Source organism: Pelmatolapia mariae, linkage group LG20 (assembly GCF_036321145.2).
Source record: "Pelmatolapia mariae isolate MD_Pm_ZW linkage group LG20, Pm_UMD_F_2, whole genome shotgun sequence".
Lineage (NCBI taxonomy): Eukaryota > Metazoa > Chordata > Actinopteri > Cichliformes > Cichlidae > Pelmatolapia > Pelmatolapia mariae.
Window position 1 is genome coordinate 8701257 of NC_086244.1, and position 18364 is coordinate 8719620.

Consider the following 18364-nt stretch of genomic DNA (forward strand, 5'->3'; position numbering starts at 1 on the left):
CAGCCACGCCGCTTTGCTAGTTAAAACACCGGTGTCGGCACATAAGGATGCTGTCATAGCCTGTCGACGACGTTGATTAGCTGCGTATATACGAATGTGAATTGTGTGATTGGCTGGACTATGGGATAAGGTGGCATGTTCTAATCCCATACAGGAGCAGCCAGTCACTTACTGACTAACACTGCAAAACAGAATTGTTAACGTATTTACTTTAATTTCAATTCAGGTTAGGTTTTATGTTTTTTGCCAGCAGTGCGCAATTGCGCATGCGCGCAGCTTAGAGGGAACATTGATCATGACTATGTTTTTCTGTTGTTCTGTTTTCCACGAGACTCTGAAGGATTTGGCACCTCAATCGTGACGCTGTGGAAATGTGTTCAACGTGTTCTGCTTTGCCTGAGAGTATTGGTGGATTCCACTGTATTTCTATTGTTTATGAGTTGCCTAAAATAGATCAGCTGGCAAACTAAATATAAAACTCAAAAATGGTTGCCCATTGTTTCTAGCTTTTGACTGACACAACATTTACTTGAGGTCAAGTAACCGCTCAAGAACTAGTTGAACATTTTGGAAAATTGTCAGATTTGCTTTGTTGCCAATAGTGAGAAGAAACTGACAATGCTCTTAACTTTTTACCTGCTGGAAATATTAACAAGTCACGTGCAAGACTTAAAAGTGCTTGGAGATTTGTTTTGTTACCTTGTTACCCACACTGTAGCCTCATATAAAGGCACCCTTTTTTATCCAAATTTGAGCAAGAAAGCAAATCAAATATTTTCCTAAATATTCCTTTAACACATGAGCATACACTCAAATGTGCATGAAGGGCAAAACAAGCCTAACTTAGGTCACATAAGGCAACAGTGAAAAGTTGCACTGGGCTCTAATTCTTGTTGCATCTGCTGTAGTAGCTAAATATGGTGTTGTCTATCCACCTGCGGAACTTGGACACAGCAGTGTAGACTCCAGGAAACTGAGCATCAGCACAACCTTTCCCCCAGGACACCACACCATAGACCCGGCCATCGCAAACAAGTGGACCCCCCGAGTCCCCCTGATACCACAGGATGGAAGAAAACATTAGGGATGACATGTTAGGCTACGGATGTCTTTACTCAAGTCTTTACTAATTACTCAACAAGAAACTTAAATATCTCTGATTGATATTCTATGACTTGCTCTGTAGTTCTGTAGCCAAAGCCTTAAATATTTTACTTGGGCTGTAGAGCAGTAGCTGCCTTTCGCTACCACTAAATTTTCTTTTAGAAAATGTAATGTCCTTTTTTTAATGACTAAATAAATGAAGATGTAGAACAATATTACAGAAAACAGTCTGATAACTTTCAAAATGCTGTTATGCAGTAGCCTAAAAGTTGCAAAAATAACACACAATATTTTAGACACTTAAAATATGCCTTGCAAATACAAATACTCTGCAAATGCACTTTCTGAGACAAGCTGAAATAAACTGCAAGCCAAACTGACACAAGGTTAATTTTAGATTTTTTATGAAAATCAAAAAAAGGGAGAGATTTATTGACAGCAAGAGCAATGGAGTCATATGCCTGTATTTTATATCAAACTTTACCCAATGGATTAGTTTTCATACAACATACAGCTTTATTGTGAGCTTTATTGTATGCAGAAATACAAATACATATGCATAATATGTGTTTTTCATTCTGTCCTTACCTTCAATGCCCATTTCTAATTACAAAGTATCTACTTCCTTGCTTCCTTAGTCGCAATGGGTCACCAAGGTGATGCCCTCCCTGATGACAAAGATAATCCCAAAGGCATATCTTTTCCTCCCTGGGGATATTTCACTTGCTAAGCAAATGTGTAAACTACTAAACTATGAAGCCATTTAAATATAACTAATATTTATTTTGAGGTACAAGCTTCAGATATCAGTCTCTTGTCTCGTGGAAGCAGCTAAGAGTTTGGGTTCAATGCATATACCATGGCCTGTTGCAGTAACTCACTCACTCTGTTATTCTTAATGACTAATAACTTAAAGAATAACTAATAACTTAAGGAATGTGTGTAATTAAATGTGTGCATTCTCTTGGCCTTAGTTTTTGTTTTGTTGTATCTCTGTTACTTTCTTGCCTTACTCCCTAAAGCCTTCCATAAAATGCTTCCTCTTTTTTTCCCCTTCTTTCTCTAAACGGTCAGAGAAAATATGCCAATTGTTTTGCATCAGAGGCAACAATCCCTTAATGTTATTACTGGGATTCTCCCGCTAATCTTGTGGGTTGCTGTATGTTGAACCATATGGCATACCTGTCATAGTGAACTGGTGCTACGTAAATAAAACTGAATTGAAAGGTGCTGTAAAACTGTCGCCATGTTCATATCCTGAATTTTAAAAAAGCAGAGATGCTCTTACCTGACAGGCATCTTTTCCACCAAGACTGTAACCAGCACACAGCATGTTTTCTGTGATGTTGCCGCTGAATGACTCACTGCTGTTACATTTTTCTGTGGAGACAATGGGGAGCATTACAGTTCGGAGGGTGGAGGGGATCTGGCCTCCGCTGGGATTTGTGTATCCCCAGCCCGACACACGACACAGTCTGCCCTCTGCAATGGGGGCGCCCTGTCTGGGCAGTAGAGCGATGGAGACGTAGCTGTTCAGATAGAATGGAGCCCTCAGCTGAAGAGATTGTAGACAGTGTGATGAGTTAGACACAAATGAAGCAACATGGTTTAAATAAATAAAACAAAATAAAATAAAAAGAAACTAAATAAAATCAATGTATTATGTACCTTAATAAGCATAATATCACAGTTGTTTGTGATTTTGTTGTATGAAGGATGTGGCACCAAAATGTGGGGAAGGATTTCTTGCTCCGTGCCCTCATATATAGAAAGAGAGTAGTCTCCTCCAACAATCATCATATTTTTCACCCTGTAGATGAAAAAATAGATAAATTACATCTTCTGGGTCAAATGTCTGTAAAAGAAGATTAAGATAAGATAATATAAACCTTTATTAGTCCCACACATGGGAAATTTGTTTTTATCACGGCAGAAACTGGACAATACAAAGTTAAGAGCAGCAAAAATTAAGAAAAACAACAGAACAGAATAAGATCGAATAGAATAAAGTAGTATACAAAATAGAATAAAATACTATGTGCCATCAGAAAATTGCACTTGGTATTATTGCACATTGGGGAGACTAGGCGAAGGCTACCATGTCATATTGGATATATGTGTGTGTGTCTGTCTGCACGTGTGTGGTCATCTGCAAAGTCTTTGTTGTAGAGTCTGACAGCAGTTGGAAGGAAAGACCTGCGAAATCTCTCCGCCCCACATCGTGGGTGCCGCAGCCTGCCGCTGAAGGAGCTGCTCAGTGCTGTCAGAGTCTCCTGCATGGGGTGGGAGATGTTGTCCAACAGGAATGACAGCTTAGCCACCATTCTCCTGTCACTCACCACCTCCACTGGGTCCAGGGGGCATCCTAGAACAGAGCTGGTCCTCCAGATCAGCCCGTTCAGTCTCTTCCTGTCCCCAGCAGAGATGATGCCGCTCCAGCAGACCACACTGTAAAAGATGGCAGAGGCCACCGCAGAGTCATAGAAGGTCTTCAGGAGTGGGCCCTTCCCTCCAAAAGACCTGAGCCTCCGCAGCAGGTACAGCCTGCTCTGCCCTTTTCTGTAGAGAGCACTTGAATTGTGAGTCCAGTCCAGTTTATTGTTCAGATGTACAACAAGGTACCTGTAGCTATCCACAGCCTCAAAGTCCAGACCTTGAATATTTAGTGGTTGCAGTGGAGGATGTTTGTGCCTGCGGAAGTCTACCACCAGCTCCTTGGTTTTTCTAGTGTTGTTCTGGATGTAGTTCTGCTGGTACCAGTCCACAAACCCTTGGGTCACTTCAATGTACTCTTTGTCGTCCTCATCAGTGATGAAGCCAACTATTGCAGAGTTGTCAGAGAACTTCTGCAGGAAGTACTGGGTGGAGTTGTGAGAGAAGTCTGCAGTGTAGATGGTGAAGAGGAGCGTAGCCAGAACCGTTCCCTGTGGGGCCCCGTACTGCAGACAACCCTGTCTGACACACAGCCCTGATTTCTCACATACTGTGGTCGGTCGGTGAGGCAGTCCAGTATCCATGTAGTGAGGTGATGGCCCGTTCCTGAGTTGTCCAACTTGTTCTTCAGGACTGTGGGAAGAATGGTGTTGAAGGCACTGGAAAAATCAAAGAACATGATTCTCACAGTGCTCCCAGTGGTCTCCAGATAAGAGAGAGGGAACAATGCAGGAGGTGAATGCCATAAGTCATCTAATGGCGCTTTTTGTTTTCTTCTGTTTATTTTTTTTCTCATTTCCTCTGCATGCACTCTGAAAACCTCTACAGTTATATCAACATAGGCAAGCTGATTTCTTTCATTTTTAAATAAAGTGTCAACTTTTTTTCTGTAAATAAGTCATAAATGCAACAGAAGCCTAAGGTCTGTAACTCTGATCTATGACACTGCCTTTTATCCCAGGTATAAAAGACATTTTGGCATGTCACATCATGAAAACCACACATATAAGCATAACAGTGGGCGACTGCTGAATCTTTTTCACCTACTCCAGTTTCAGCGTCAAGATACTTTACATGCTGGCTGCTCTTAAATAAAACAGAGTCATTGTTCATCTTAATAGTAACAGTTGTGGTTTTACTACAGTGACAAATCCAGATCTTGGAGTTGGAAAGACCTATTGAGTTTTATGCCTATGGGTTTACAATAACATAATAAGGGGAGGTGCACAGGTGTATTTGTGTTAAAGCTGGCTTTGATCCATTTGGGTCTTTCCTAGTAAGCTATGCCAGTAAACTAGCGTGCACAATCCAAGTCCCTGGAACATGGACACTTAACTGGAGTGTGGCCCTTTATTAGGGTTATTATTTACAGAAAGGCTTTTCCTGTTGCAGCGTGGTATATTATATGGAAACAAACAGTAATGACACCCTTTAGCTTGAAACTTAATCATTTTAAAAATGATGGCAAATAGTGATATAACACCTTTTGCCAAATTGCACAATCAGCAGTTAAATAACAACGTGTAGTTGTGTTTTTTGGCTACCGTTCACAAACCCAAAACAGAGGTAAGAGAAAAAAAATGAGTAGATGATAACTGGTACAAATAAACATGGTAAAGTCATGTTTTGTTGCCTGTAACACTGGAATAATTTTCCTGATGATATTAAACAGCCCTTACGTCCAACTTTATTCAGGTCTCAACAATTTTAACTACTCCAAACATACACATCATACACAACATCTTTTTAGCTTTAGAAGTGATTTTTTTTTCTTTGCAGTACTTTAGTTTATTACATATTTTGTAGATTTTCTCTCTGTTTTGTTTTTTATTTTTATTTTTATTTTTACTGTTTTTATTTGCATTTGTTTTATCATTGCATTTTATTAACTTCTAAAGTAGTATTTCAAAGTGAAATCCAAGGAAGCCAGTCGGTCTCAAAATAATTTCCTAGAAAGCAAAAACTTGGGCCATGTCATCAGAAGTGCATGGGGATCATTTACACAGCTCAACCAAGAGTACCAAAGGGTGTAATAATAAACATTATCTTTGGGGCAGGTTCATATTTGCATCATTCTTGTCAACCTGTCATAAAGTCACTGACTTAGGGCTCCTACTGTAGGTTCTTTGCGGTCTAACCACCAGTGAGCTTGGATAAATATTTAAGTCCTATGACTCAATACTTGAGTTTGGCCATACCAGCTAGCTTACCATTTAAGATAATGATGGGGTTAGGGTTGTCCTAACCCGAGCTAAACTGGCATATGACAGAGCAGTAAATACATTAGAGGGTTACCTATGCGACTGGATCCTGATATTTCCTTTATTAAACTACCAACAGCTTCAAAGTAATGTGTTTCTCTCTATTCTCTCTATGACCCCTATTCCCTCTGCCACTGCAAAGAGAATAAGGGTCACAGAGGGGCGGAGCACTGTCATATGCCAATCAAATGTATCCTGTGCTCACATTGGAAGAGTAGTTGCTTCATAGCTCCTGGGATCCCACAAGTTACAAAGCAACTATTCCAAGGTTGCATGAAAAGACTAGGCAGTTTGGCACAGTTTAGTGCAGGCTAAACTGGTTAGTTTGCAATTCTCTGGTTAAGTTTAAAGTAATGCATTATGTTGCACTGGTGCAGAGAGGCTGTGATGTTTATGTTAGGTTACATAATTACCATACAAATTATTATGTGACTCATTTCTAAGTCCATTTAGTGATTTGTTAAATAGTAGAAGTAATTTAAAATATATCTTTTGTGACCCTGGAAGCCAATGGAGCGTTGCACCTTTCTGAATGAGCTGTAATGTCTGATTTTCTTGTTTGTTTGTGTTGCTACCAAGACACTGTTACAGTAGAGTAATGAATGTGCGAGTGAGTTTTTCTGTATCTGCTTTAGACAGACATTTTTACTTGTATTTTACTTTATTTCAAGACATCAATAGGCAGACTTTGTAATTGTTTTTATGTGGCTGAGGCCAGAGTCCATAAATTCATAAACTCTATAGATTTTAGGCCTGGTTTGAGGATTTCAGTATCTGTTTTCTAGATTCTTTTTATTCTTTTTTCCTTAGGCAAACATCAATCGCTTGCCTCAAAGCTTTGCTTCGTCAGTGTTTTTTAAATTTTTAAATTATTTATTTATTTATTTGGCCATTCGCTTGAAACTGCCAAATGTATTTTTATGGTCTCTTACACTTTGAGTTGCCTCTGTTGTGTGATATGTGCCTTCTATCTATAAAAAAACATACTGATCTGTGAAGCTTTTCATCACACTGCTGTAGGAAATCATAAGCCAAGATACATGTTAATGCAGAAAAAGCGTTTGGCACCTTTGGACTTTCACCTTGAAAGGCTTGTTTCTGAGTGGGGTGATAGCTTTGTGCATTCATACGCTGGGATTATCATATCTACAGGTAAAAACAAATGCTTTTCTGCAGGGTCAAGAAAAAGTATGAATGTTTTGAAAAAGTGAAACTTTTACATTCAGTTATAATAAATGTATTCCTGTTGAATATAAAGAAAACAGTGGATTTTTTTTAAAACACATTACAGAGATTTCCTGGCACCATTTTCAGGTTTCTGGTGAATTGTAACACTGTGGAAGTTGAGCAGTAAAGGTTTTCCTATGTTATTTCAAATGTAATTTGCTGACAGCAAATTATAATGTCTCCTGTCTGAATTTGACAGTGTAAAACCCTATTTCCTGTTGCCTGTTACAGGAAATGTAATTTTTGAGGATGTTTGACAACAGATTGGAAGTTGGGAAAACATTGTGGCTGTGTTTGGTAAAAAGACAAGAAAGCGCAGAGTTGTGTCTGTCCTTCTTTACCTTGTTCTTGTTAAGAATTATAGACAAGAGATGGTTATACTTGTCATGTAAAACAGCAATTTCCAAGTGATGCAGTTTGATTGTTTGTTTGTCCATCCATCCATCCATCCAAAAAACCCCAAAAAGATTTTTTTAATTTGTCATTAATGAAGACATTTACATTTCATTAAAATCTGGTTGCTAACATTAAATTGGGAGTCTGGGAGACAGAGCTGCTTTTCTGCTGATATATTAATAATTAACTGCTGTTAATGCAATAAAGCTTTTTGAGATCAATTGTAACTGTTTGTTGACAGGGAAATAGGCGATACTGACATTTGGAAACTGTAATTTATCAGTTTGCTGATTTGCTGCTAAAACCTTAGAATTTGGAATGAGCACAGAGCATTGTCTACAAATATTGCTTCCTTATCTTCAAACTGTTTGCAATCTAAAAAAAAGTATTCTGATCGGTCGTCATGATCTGTGTCAGATTTCAGTACAACAAAGCTCCATTGTTATGGTGCGCTTTTATCATTGCCATTAGCTTTCTCTCAGTCAGGATAAGCCACAGATCTGACTGTATGATATGACTTGAAATTACAGGATTGAGAAGTCAAATTGAGGCTATCCTATATCAAGAGGCCTTTTCTTCCTTACAAAAAGTTAAACCTGAACACAAAGACATGGGGTTTTCTGTGACGTGTGACTGATTTTAAAACTTAATCAAGTCAACTTTGCCTTAAGTTATAGAACTTTTTTAATCCATAGGGGTAAATCGACAGGAGAAAATTAGCTCACCCGATGTTACAGTGTGCTGCTGTGACTACCCAGTGCTTATTAATCAAGAAACCCCCACAGAAGTGCTTTCGTTCCAATGTCTGTATCGACACAATGTACTTGATGGAATGTGGAACCGGTGCATATCCTCCCACTATACGTTCCTCTCCAACATACTGACCTGCAACACACAAGCAATGACAAATTTCAGCTCGGATTAGATTTAGAGAAAGAAACACACAGAACAGTCCATAAGGTGTTGGTGTAAACCACACTGAGCTAACTCAGTTATTCGTTTTTAGTACCTTTACAAGATCAATGCAAACTATTCAGGTCATAAAGAAAACCACAGAGGGTTTCACCGCACAGATGCTTTGTGGCTCAGCAGATCAATGAAAAGCAATCTCATCTCCGAAGTACTTTACACTGGCTTAAGTGAGGATAGATCTGACTGCCTGTTTGGTGTTTAAATGAGTTTGAAGGTAACACGTTAACTCAATTTGGACCGGATCTGATTAGCTTATAAACAGAATCAACCCTCTAAAGGACACCTGGGCGAAACACAAGTAGAAGGCCTGAACTAGCCCACAATCTATCTCAGTCTGCCTAAAGGAAAAGGAGAACACCATCAGTATGGACGTCTCCAAAATGCTGCCCACGACCACACTCAAGGATAAGCTGAGTATAGCTGATACTGGAGTAAAACTAATTCTAATTGGAAGCTGTGCTTGTTTGGGAACACTCTTTGGTGTTTACAATGCTTCTGCCCCTGACTGAGCTGCTCAGTTTTATATTTTTTCGCTTCGTGTATTTGTGGCTTTAAACGCTGCTGACGACACTGCAATCACATCTTTTCCCTTGGACCTTGAAGTTTTGAATAATGTGAGGAGAAATAAGCTGAAAAGAACTCACAGAAGCACTGTACAACGCACACACAGAGACAGATTTCAGCACTTACAGAATTTAAAGAAAATTTTCCATCATGGATTGTAACTTAAAATTAAGTGTTTGTATTCTTGGTCAAGCTTGTTATTTGTGTTAATGGGGCAGTGTATTAAATATATCTGAGATTAGTGAACAGCCATTGTTTTCTGTATGACTTTATCAGTCTCTCTCATCACTGTGTAGAAAATTTCCTCCACTTTTTTACAACATTGCTTTAGTTCATTGAACTGTGTGGCAATTACTTTTGCACAACTGTCTCATTTAGGTTAAGGTCTGCACTTTGACTGGGCCATTGCTACACCTTGATTTTTGTTTTCCAGTTATTCTTTTGGAGACTTGCTGCTGTGCTCGAGATCATTGCCCTGTTGCATAACCCAGTTTCACTCAAGCGTTAGCTGTTGGACAGATGGCCTCATATTTAATGCTAGAATACTTTAGTATACAGTGGAGTTCATGGTTGACTCAGTGACTGCAAGGTACCCAAGCCCTGTAGCTACAAAACAAAACAGAAAAATCCATCAGCACACCATCATGGGTTTTTGCAGTCTGAACAGTGCGCTGTCGGATCTCTTCTGATATATCGTCTTAATCCATATGGAAGCAGTAAGAGTATAGATATTTTTAAAACGTTTAAAATGATCTTTTCCACATCATATTATTGCAGCATCATGTTATTATTAGTGTATGATGGGTTTAAAAGCCACTTCGGCCTTCAAAATTGTCATTTGAATACTTAGGGGCAGTGTAGTGGTGCAGTTGTTAGCATTGTTTCCTCACAGCAAAAAAGCCCTGGGTTTGAAATGCATCATCTGTCCAGGGCCTTCCTATGTTTTTCTTGTATCTGCATTCTCTCCACATACTCCAAAGACATGGAGTTAGTGGGGTTAGGTTAACTTGTGATTCCAAATTGCCCGTAGGTGTGAGTGTGAGAGTTAATGGTTGTCTATCTCTGTGAGCCCTGTAACAGGCTGGCGACCTGTCCTAGCCTTCCTCTTGCCTTATGGCATCTGGGATGGGCTTCAGACCCTGAATTGGATAAGCGCAAGAGAATGGAAGGATGGGTTTACAAGCAAGGCCAACTAAAGCCTTGGTGTGAACCCAAAGGTTCATGACAGAACAAGTCTAGACTATTCTTAGACATAGGATCATTTTTTTGAAAGCTTTTAATAATTAGTGCTTTTTTGTGTTTTTCTGTTTAATTTCATTCAAAATTGATCTCAAGTGGTTCATAAATGAGTCTCCAAATTGTCAGTGTGGTGTGGAGATATGTTATATTTTACCAAAAGATGAGATAATTCTATAGTCTTGTAAGAAGTGACACTTTGGTACCAAGTTAGTGTCTGAACTACCCAGGGAACTATCAGGGAAAGCTTTGATGCAACCTTTTTCACTGGAAAATATAATTTTGCCTAATAGATAATTGAAAGAGAAAAATGTGAATACCTAAAATATTGGAATTATAATGACTTTAGCAATTTTACAATGTTGCGCTACAACCCCACATTTTCTAAAATGTTCCCTAAGGCTCACAAAGCATCTATATGGCAAATATTTGAAAATTAAACAATGAAACCAAAATTGTAGATCACAGTAACTGAGAGAACCTTTAGGCATGGAAATGCTTTCATCTAACCACAGGCTATAATTAGTAGCTGGGGTGGATCTTAACAACAAAATGGTAACTCTATAGGCTACAGTACACCCAGCAGTGACTGGGTGTGAGGTTAACACACATGTGGGTGTATCAGAAAGCATTATGCAAGATCATGGAAGTAAACATTTTAAGATTGGCTTTCTTTGAGTGTTTTGTCTCCTAAACTGTATCTAGAAATAGAAGAAAATTGAAAAGATTAAGAAGATAAGATTAAACAGTGATAAATTACAGTATTTTCTTTTTTTTAAAGCTCAGGTCTGGGTAAGTCTTAAATCATTATCCAAATGATATTTTATGCTGCTTCTTCTCAAATCACAGACCTGCTCAAGATCTTTATCAGAATCTCCTTTTTTGTTGTCTTTGTGACGTAATTTCCAGGCACAAAGGCAGGTGTTGGCCACAATTATTTATTGTTATTTGTGTTGTTAGACTGAATCTATTGTTACTGAGGTTTCAAGTTCAATTCCTTTTCAAAAGCCCTTTGTCTCAGGAAGATGTTTGGCTTGTAGTGTGCAACAGTTTACATGCTACAAGATGAAAGTATTTATCGTGTAATAAGAACCATTTAAATTTCATTAAAAATCCGAGTTTTAAATGAAACGATTACCTGTAAATAAGAACAGTTATTTTAACAAGAAAGCAGTCATATGTCTTTTTTACTTTGAAATATGATCATCTTTGAAGATTAACTCAAATTAATGTGCACATTTATTTCTTCCTCTCCCTGCTACCCAGATGGAAATGGCTCTGAGTCACAATTTTTCTCTTCACAGATCATCAGAACTGCAAGTGCACAGCTAAAAGGGATGTTTTAAAAATGATTAGAAGGCATACCCTACTGCTATGTCTCATGCATTTGCAGCACATCCTAGAAGACACCCAGTCTACTTTTGTTTTCAGAATGTTAGCCCATCACAACATCACAACTTTCACTTTGTTCGCTATGATCATATTTTTGTGAACTTTAAATTGGAGAAAAAGAAGCTTACTCACAGTTTACAGCCAGGACTTCCAACATTATACAAAACAATAAATATGGCTGGTCCATAGTGAGACAAAGGGCAGCACAGTCTACCTGCAGCGAGAGGCTTAACCTGTGTGCTACTTGTCTGATCTTAAGGGGAAGGCATCTCACCTGCACTCTCAGGTTTCTTATAGTTTCTGTTTCCGTTTCCATGGTCACCTCCTTGTCCTAGACCGATTTATAATTGAAGCTCCATGGCACAGTTGCTTGACTCACCTCTTCCGTGACCCACAGAAACTCACCCAGTTTATTGTTGACATTTTAAGAACATGTGATTGATCAGCTTCTATGAGCCCGTTCAGTTTTAGTCATGTATTATTTAACAGCTACTCTGATGATTTAGCCCTGTCCAATATAGCATCCCATAAGTCCACATGTGATTGAAGCTCCTAATGTGGCTCAGATTGGCTACTGTCATATTAAATGAGGAAAGATTCAGTATGCGTCTTTACCATTCATGAGAGTCTCCCTACACTGATATCTCCCGAAAGGATTAATGAGGCTTTTGATCGAAGTTGAGCAGCATAAGCTTTCGTGTCAGACCAGGTCAAATAAGCACTGCTGCTCAACATCTATCCTCAGGCTGGGTGTCATTAAAAATGGAGCACAGCTAAGCCTTGTCTCATCACAGTCACCATCCCTCTGTGGAGTTCCTGACCTTAGCTGGCTAATAGCCCTCTCTTTTGCCCTCATTGCTGCTGATAGCTAAAACCGTGCTCTTGGTACATCTGTCCTCCCTTGAGTGCTGACCACTGCTTTTTTCTGCATGACCCACTCCTCAGTTCACATGCTGCTGCCATGTTCATGGTTGCCACTTCCAGCTCTCACAATCATCTGACTGGCATTGAACTAAAATGTCCCTTACCACAAGACTAATAAACAAATTTCCTCTTATTTTAAATCTATTCACTTACTATAAAATATGTCAGCTGACTTGAATTAAAGACTTTCCTTATTTACATTAGACTGGAGCTGTTATACGTTTCCCTATTTTCTGTTACAGTGGTGGATGCTCATGTTAAACATGGCCAACATTTCAAATAATGACAAGAGATGAAATGCAAGTAATCCTCATGAATTAAAACCTCAACTTTCAGACAGCTCTAAAGAGCCATTTTCAATCAATTATTTTATTTTTCTGTCTCTTTATGATGTCATGAGAGAGAGGATATCCTTATTATGGTCATGTCAGACATACAGCTCTGGCAGATTTAAGTCTGCTGTTTTGTTTGCAAGGGGCAGCGAATCAGAAGAAGGTTGACTTAAAGGGTAGGGAGTGAATGAAGGTTCTATATCAAGGCCAAATATAAAATAAATAGGGGTTATCTTCAACTGTTAGTTATGCAAACCAATCTCAAGTCCAAGGACAAAAAAGAAATTAACAATAAATGTAACTATATCTATGAGACATTTAAAGGTTGTATTAAAATTTAAGGAGAAGCTGAAATGCATACCAGTGCATACGCATACATATACAATATAAATAATATACATACATCTACAATACATATGTCAAAATATAGCTATCATGATAGAAAATATACTGATACTAATTTCAATATTATAATAAAACATGTCATGTTTCATGCTGGCTAATGCTTTGTTAGCATGTGCTATTTTTTTAGTTAACTGTCATGTAACACTTTACAAAGGTTTATTGATGTAATTATGATTAGAGCTGTGTCATTGTGTTACCACTGTTCATAAACAACTTATAAACCCTTTATAGAGAATAGCAGACCACTACATGTTTTAATACACTGCTCATAGATGTCATAATCTGATGCAAATCCTTTTTATATCAGCAGTGTTTATTATATTACATCTATTTTATTGTATTAATTAAACTTGATATATGTTTTTGTTTCCATATGTCAGCAGTTATGAACAAGTAAAGGGTTTGAACGTGACTTTCTTATAATTGCTGACATGTTTCACTGATAACTGAGGTGTACAATTTCACTGACATATATTGTTGTTCAGTACTCAGACAGGTTGGCACTGAAGCCTTATCAGTGTCAGTATCAGCATCATCATTTCTTGGTACCAGTAACTCAGTACTGGGATCTTGATTCAACCTTATGTAATCTATCTTTACTTAGAAATGTATTTAGCTCAATAGCTGTAAATTCTACTAGTAAACATATACTTTAAACCACATACATATATTAACATATTTAACCTGCAATGAATAAAAAATACAAATACAAACACAATATTAACTTTTTAATCGCTCTACAGAGACTTTAGACTTTTAGAGCTTTTATTGTCATTGTGCGGTTTCTTGCACAGCGAAATTGGGTAGCTGGACCACAAAGGTGTAAAAGTAAAGAAAAACAATATATGTATACATATATGTGAGTAAACTATATACATGGTGTATGTGTAGAAACATTGAAACAGAAACATTGTGGGGCTGTATACAAGGGCAGGTATATAATATAAATAAATAAATCGGGGTGGAGGGGCTATGGTCATTTAGGGTGGAGATGGTAATTCCTTTGAGACCAAAATACTGCGCAAAGACCAAAAATATTGCACAGAACAAGGAAAGACATCATATTTTACTGCAATTTACAGATACAAAGAGACATCCAAAAATGAGCTACATTGGCATTTATTATAGATCTTAAAAGGCAAGAAGCCAGGACTAGGTGGCCTCAGCTATTCGTCAATACATTTTGAATTTTGCACAAAGGTTAAGCTCCTAGAAACTAGTTTCAAAATCTAGATTGCACTGAACTTGAGTCTTAAGCAAAGTAGTGCAGTGAGGTGAACTACAGTGTTTGGACAGTTACACATTTTGTGTTCTTTAGGCATGGCTTTGTTTATTTTATTAATATTATTCCAAGAAAATGAAATAATGAATTCTGCATTCTGCAGTATAGAAAGACTTTCACAAGAAATATAGTCCTTTTAATTAGATCCTTGACTACTAAACTATTTGCTGTGTTTGTGCACAAAAAAGTTCAAGGACTTAGGTTTCTGTTGGGGTACCAGTAGCTATTTAGCTGTTTAGGTGGAGTCTATAGGAGTAAAGAGGTAACAATGTGAGAGTGCTATGAAAGGTTGTTGTTCAACCACATTATTATTATAACATGCAGTATTCCAGTTAAAGACATAAATCACTGACATATTAAAGTTGTGTGTAACAGAACCTGGAGGTGAGGTACAACAGAGAGCCTGAGTATAGTCTAAGCCCTATTGTAATGGAAAGAACACGATGTACACTCTATGTTTTGAGGGTCAAAAGTTTCATCCAACGCTATAACTGGGCTGAAATATTGTTAGTGATGTTGAGTGCAGAGGGTTTTTTGCAGCATGCTTACACACACATGGTGATGGTTTGAATAATCTCTGGGTCAAGAAGTCTGAAGAAGATGTCCTGAACTGGGCCTTAGAATCAGCTGAAGAATAATGGATAATATAGATAATCAAGACTACGCCGGGAGTGTGTTGTGTGTCTGTCTAGCCACGATCATCTTGGTGTGAGGCAGATTATTACACTGCGTTCCAGGGAAAGTAAACTTGTAATTTCAACTGCTGAAGTAAATTAAATCTTTCTAAAGGACAGATATTTCTCCTGAATTCCTTCTGAAAAATTTGAACACGACAAAGTCTCTATGTGGTTATAATTAATATTCTGTTCATCCATTCTTTTTTCGCTTATCCTTAGGCTTGGGGAGGGAGTTTGATAGGAGTTTGGAGCCTATCCCAGCTACCGTAAGGCAAGAGGCAGGGTACATCCTGGACATCACCAGCCATTCAGAGGGCTAACACAGAGAGATAGACAGCCATTCCCATTCCCATTCACACCTATGGGTAACTTAGTCTAAGTGTCTTTGGACTATGGGAGGAAGTCGGAGACTTTATGGAAAATAATACCAACCATTGTTTGTATTTTATCTCTATTAGTTTGCAATAACACAAACACCATAAAGCCAGAGCTTAGCAATGTACTCTTAGCCAGTAAACTGTTTATCATTGTCTGTGATGGCCAGTTATTTCATTTAAATCTCAACTAATACATTTGAAATTTTTAGATGTTTAAATAATATTCAGATTTTTTTTAGATTTTCATAAAATGAATCATAGTGCTTCTGTCTTTTGTGTTTTTTAGTTTTGAAATGAAGTTAATCTTGCCAGTGTGACTTTTCTAACTTTATTATTTTATATCCTACATAATCGTGGAAACTATTGCAATCTAATTTCATCTCATTAAAACCATTATCAACATTTAATAGAGCAATAACTGTTGAAGATATTGTTGATCCTGTAGAGGCGTTGCCAACCTAAAAACTGCAAGTATAAAACTTGAGCTTAGAAATGGGCATAATACAAGAGAACACCCTAGCTTTGTCAGGTTGTAGGTCAGTTTCATTGTAGGAGCGTGAGATGGTTACAGAACACAACAAGACGAAAAGATAATTTAAACAAAAGATCTTGACAAGGATATAGTTACACTATAAAAAGAAAGAGGAGAGCATTGGTCTCATCATTTGGAGATACTCTGAAGCTTCCTGTGTCTAGACTTTCAGGTAAGCAAAATTTAATTGTAACCCTTTTTAGTGAAATTGTAATTAATGTTCAGTTGTCTAAAAAAATTCACAGTCTAACTATATTTTAAAAATAAAAGCTCATTGTTCAAAAGAATTGAATTAAATGGTCATTTAGTGCTTTTGGAGATATTGTTCATCCTGTAATTGTTGCGATACAGTTTTTAAACAAAGCAAAATAACCAAATTAAGCAAAACTAAGCAAATAATTTATAGTTCATTAGCACGAGCAATTAAAATGACAGTAATTTATGTATATAGAAGCTGCTAGCTGTCGTTGTTTTGTGTTACAGGTATCAATTAATTACAATATGGGTGCTGTGGCAATCACTACTGTGCTGCTTCTTTTGTCTTTTTCAGTAAATTCACGTGAGTTATATCTTTGAATTTTTCATTCCAAGACACTTAGCAAAGGATATGAAATTCTAGTCTCAATGTTTAGATCCAAAGACTAATACACAAAGACTTTAAAAGAGCTGACAAAAACAGACATGTTAGTCGATCGGGAGAAATGTTCTGTGACGTGGCTGTAATACTGCTGTCTGACTCAGTTTATGAAGCCAGACAGTACTGTAGAAATGAATACGGAACTGGAATATTGTAAGGAGCTTGGAACGAAAACAACTAGACTTCTTTAAGTTAAGAAACTAACTAGAATATTCTGCTTTTTTTTTTCTTTTCTTTTTTTTTGTTAAGGCACATTACCCTCACAATTTATCTTTTTTGTTGTAAACCAAAAGAATGTAAAATATAGAGACAAACTGTCTGATTCGCTCTGTCTTTCGTCACAGAGAAAGAGAATACAGGAAGGATCATCGGGGGTCAGGAGGTCGAACCATACTCTATCAAATATCAGGCATCCCTTCAGACTGAGGTCGGGGATCACTATTGTGGAGGCACGCTAGTTCACCCAGAGTGGGTGGTGTCTGCTGCCCACTGCTGGAGACCGTAAGTACTGACACCATACAGCAAGATTGCAGCTTTACTAATAAACATTAATGAAAATGTTTAATAATTATTGAGGGGAGAAGGTCTGTTTTGAAAGAACATATGTGAAATTCTCATTTCGTTTTGTCTCTTTCTGTTTAACAGGAGTAATTTTATGAGGGTTGTGCTATCTGAGCACAGCCTGATCAAAACAGAAGGATTTGAACAGATCTTCAATGTCTCAAAGATATATGTACACAATTATAATTTCAGGACATATGAGAATGATATCATGCTTATTAAGGTAAGTAGGACTTGTACTTAGCTACAAAAAATGTGATCTCACAATGGTACCACCCTAATTTAGGTTTGTGTCACAGCTTAGCAGACCAGCACAGCTGAATGCTTATGTTCAGCCAGTTCTGATACCTGATGAAGGTACCCCTCCCTTTACTGGCACCTGCATAGTGAGTGGCTGGGGAGTGACACAGGTTTACAGTTACACCCTGTCCCCTGTGCTACGTGCTGTAGATGTAAGAGAAATACCTTACTGCACTTGGTATTACTGGGGCAGGATCAAACCAGGTATGCTTTGTGCTGGATCTCCATACGGGGGAAAGGACTCTTGCCAGGTATACATTCATGGAAAACATGATTTATTTTGTGTTTGTGGTATGCTTAATTACTACTTAGCAACTGTGTTTTGTAGAGTAATACTATTTTTAAATGAATATTTCCTCTTAAATTTATAGGCAAAATGACACCTGTTATATATGCTATAAAAATATATGTTAACCAATGATGATTTACATATAATTTCAGTGTCATTTTAATAATATTTAACATTTTCCATTTAAGGGTGAATGTGAAATGCTCTATTATCAAAAAACAACCCTGATTTATTGTGGTACTCCACAGGGCGACTCCGGGGGCCCCCTTGTCTGCAATGGCTACTTTGAGGGCATTGTCTCCTGGGGTATTGGCTGTGCAAATCAGTACTACCCTGGTGTCTACACCAGAGTCAGGAGCTATATTCAGTGGATTAACTGGGTTATTGACAACACACCATGAGCAATTTTTTTCAAAAACAGTTAAATGAACATAATTTTCAGATGGGCCTGAAATGAATAAAT

The 18364-nt window shown here is 37.7% G+C and overlaps 2 protein-coding genes across 2 annotated transcripts; one reads left to right on the forward strand and one right to left on the reverse strand.

Annotated features, from left to right (window-relative positions):
* Positions 1-883: 883 nt before the first annotated feature.
* Positions 884-11772, reverse strand: zmp:0000001088 (trypsin). Its single transcript, XM_063464430.1, has 5 exons — positions 11718-11772; positions 8147-8306; positions 2773-2914; positions 2393-2659; positions 884-1054 (listed from the first exon to the last, which is right to left on the reverse strand). The coding sequence occupies exons 1-5, from the start codon at positions 11770-11772 to the stop codon at positions 884-886; spliced, it is 795 nt and encodes a 264-aa protein (XP_063320500.1).
* A 3794-nt stretch (positions 11773-15566) lies between these two features.
* On the forward strand, positions 15567-18302 carry LOC134618412 (trypsin-3). The gene is made up of 5 exons (XM_063463793.1): positions 15567-15570; positions 17096-17252; positions 17397-17535; positions 17612-17863; positions 18150-18302. The coding sequence occupies exons 1-5, from the start codon at positions 15567-15569 to the stop codon at positions 18300-18302; spliced, it is 705 nt and encodes a 234-aa protein (XP_063319863.1).
* The last annotated feature ends 62 nt before the right edge of the window (positions 18303-18364 follow it).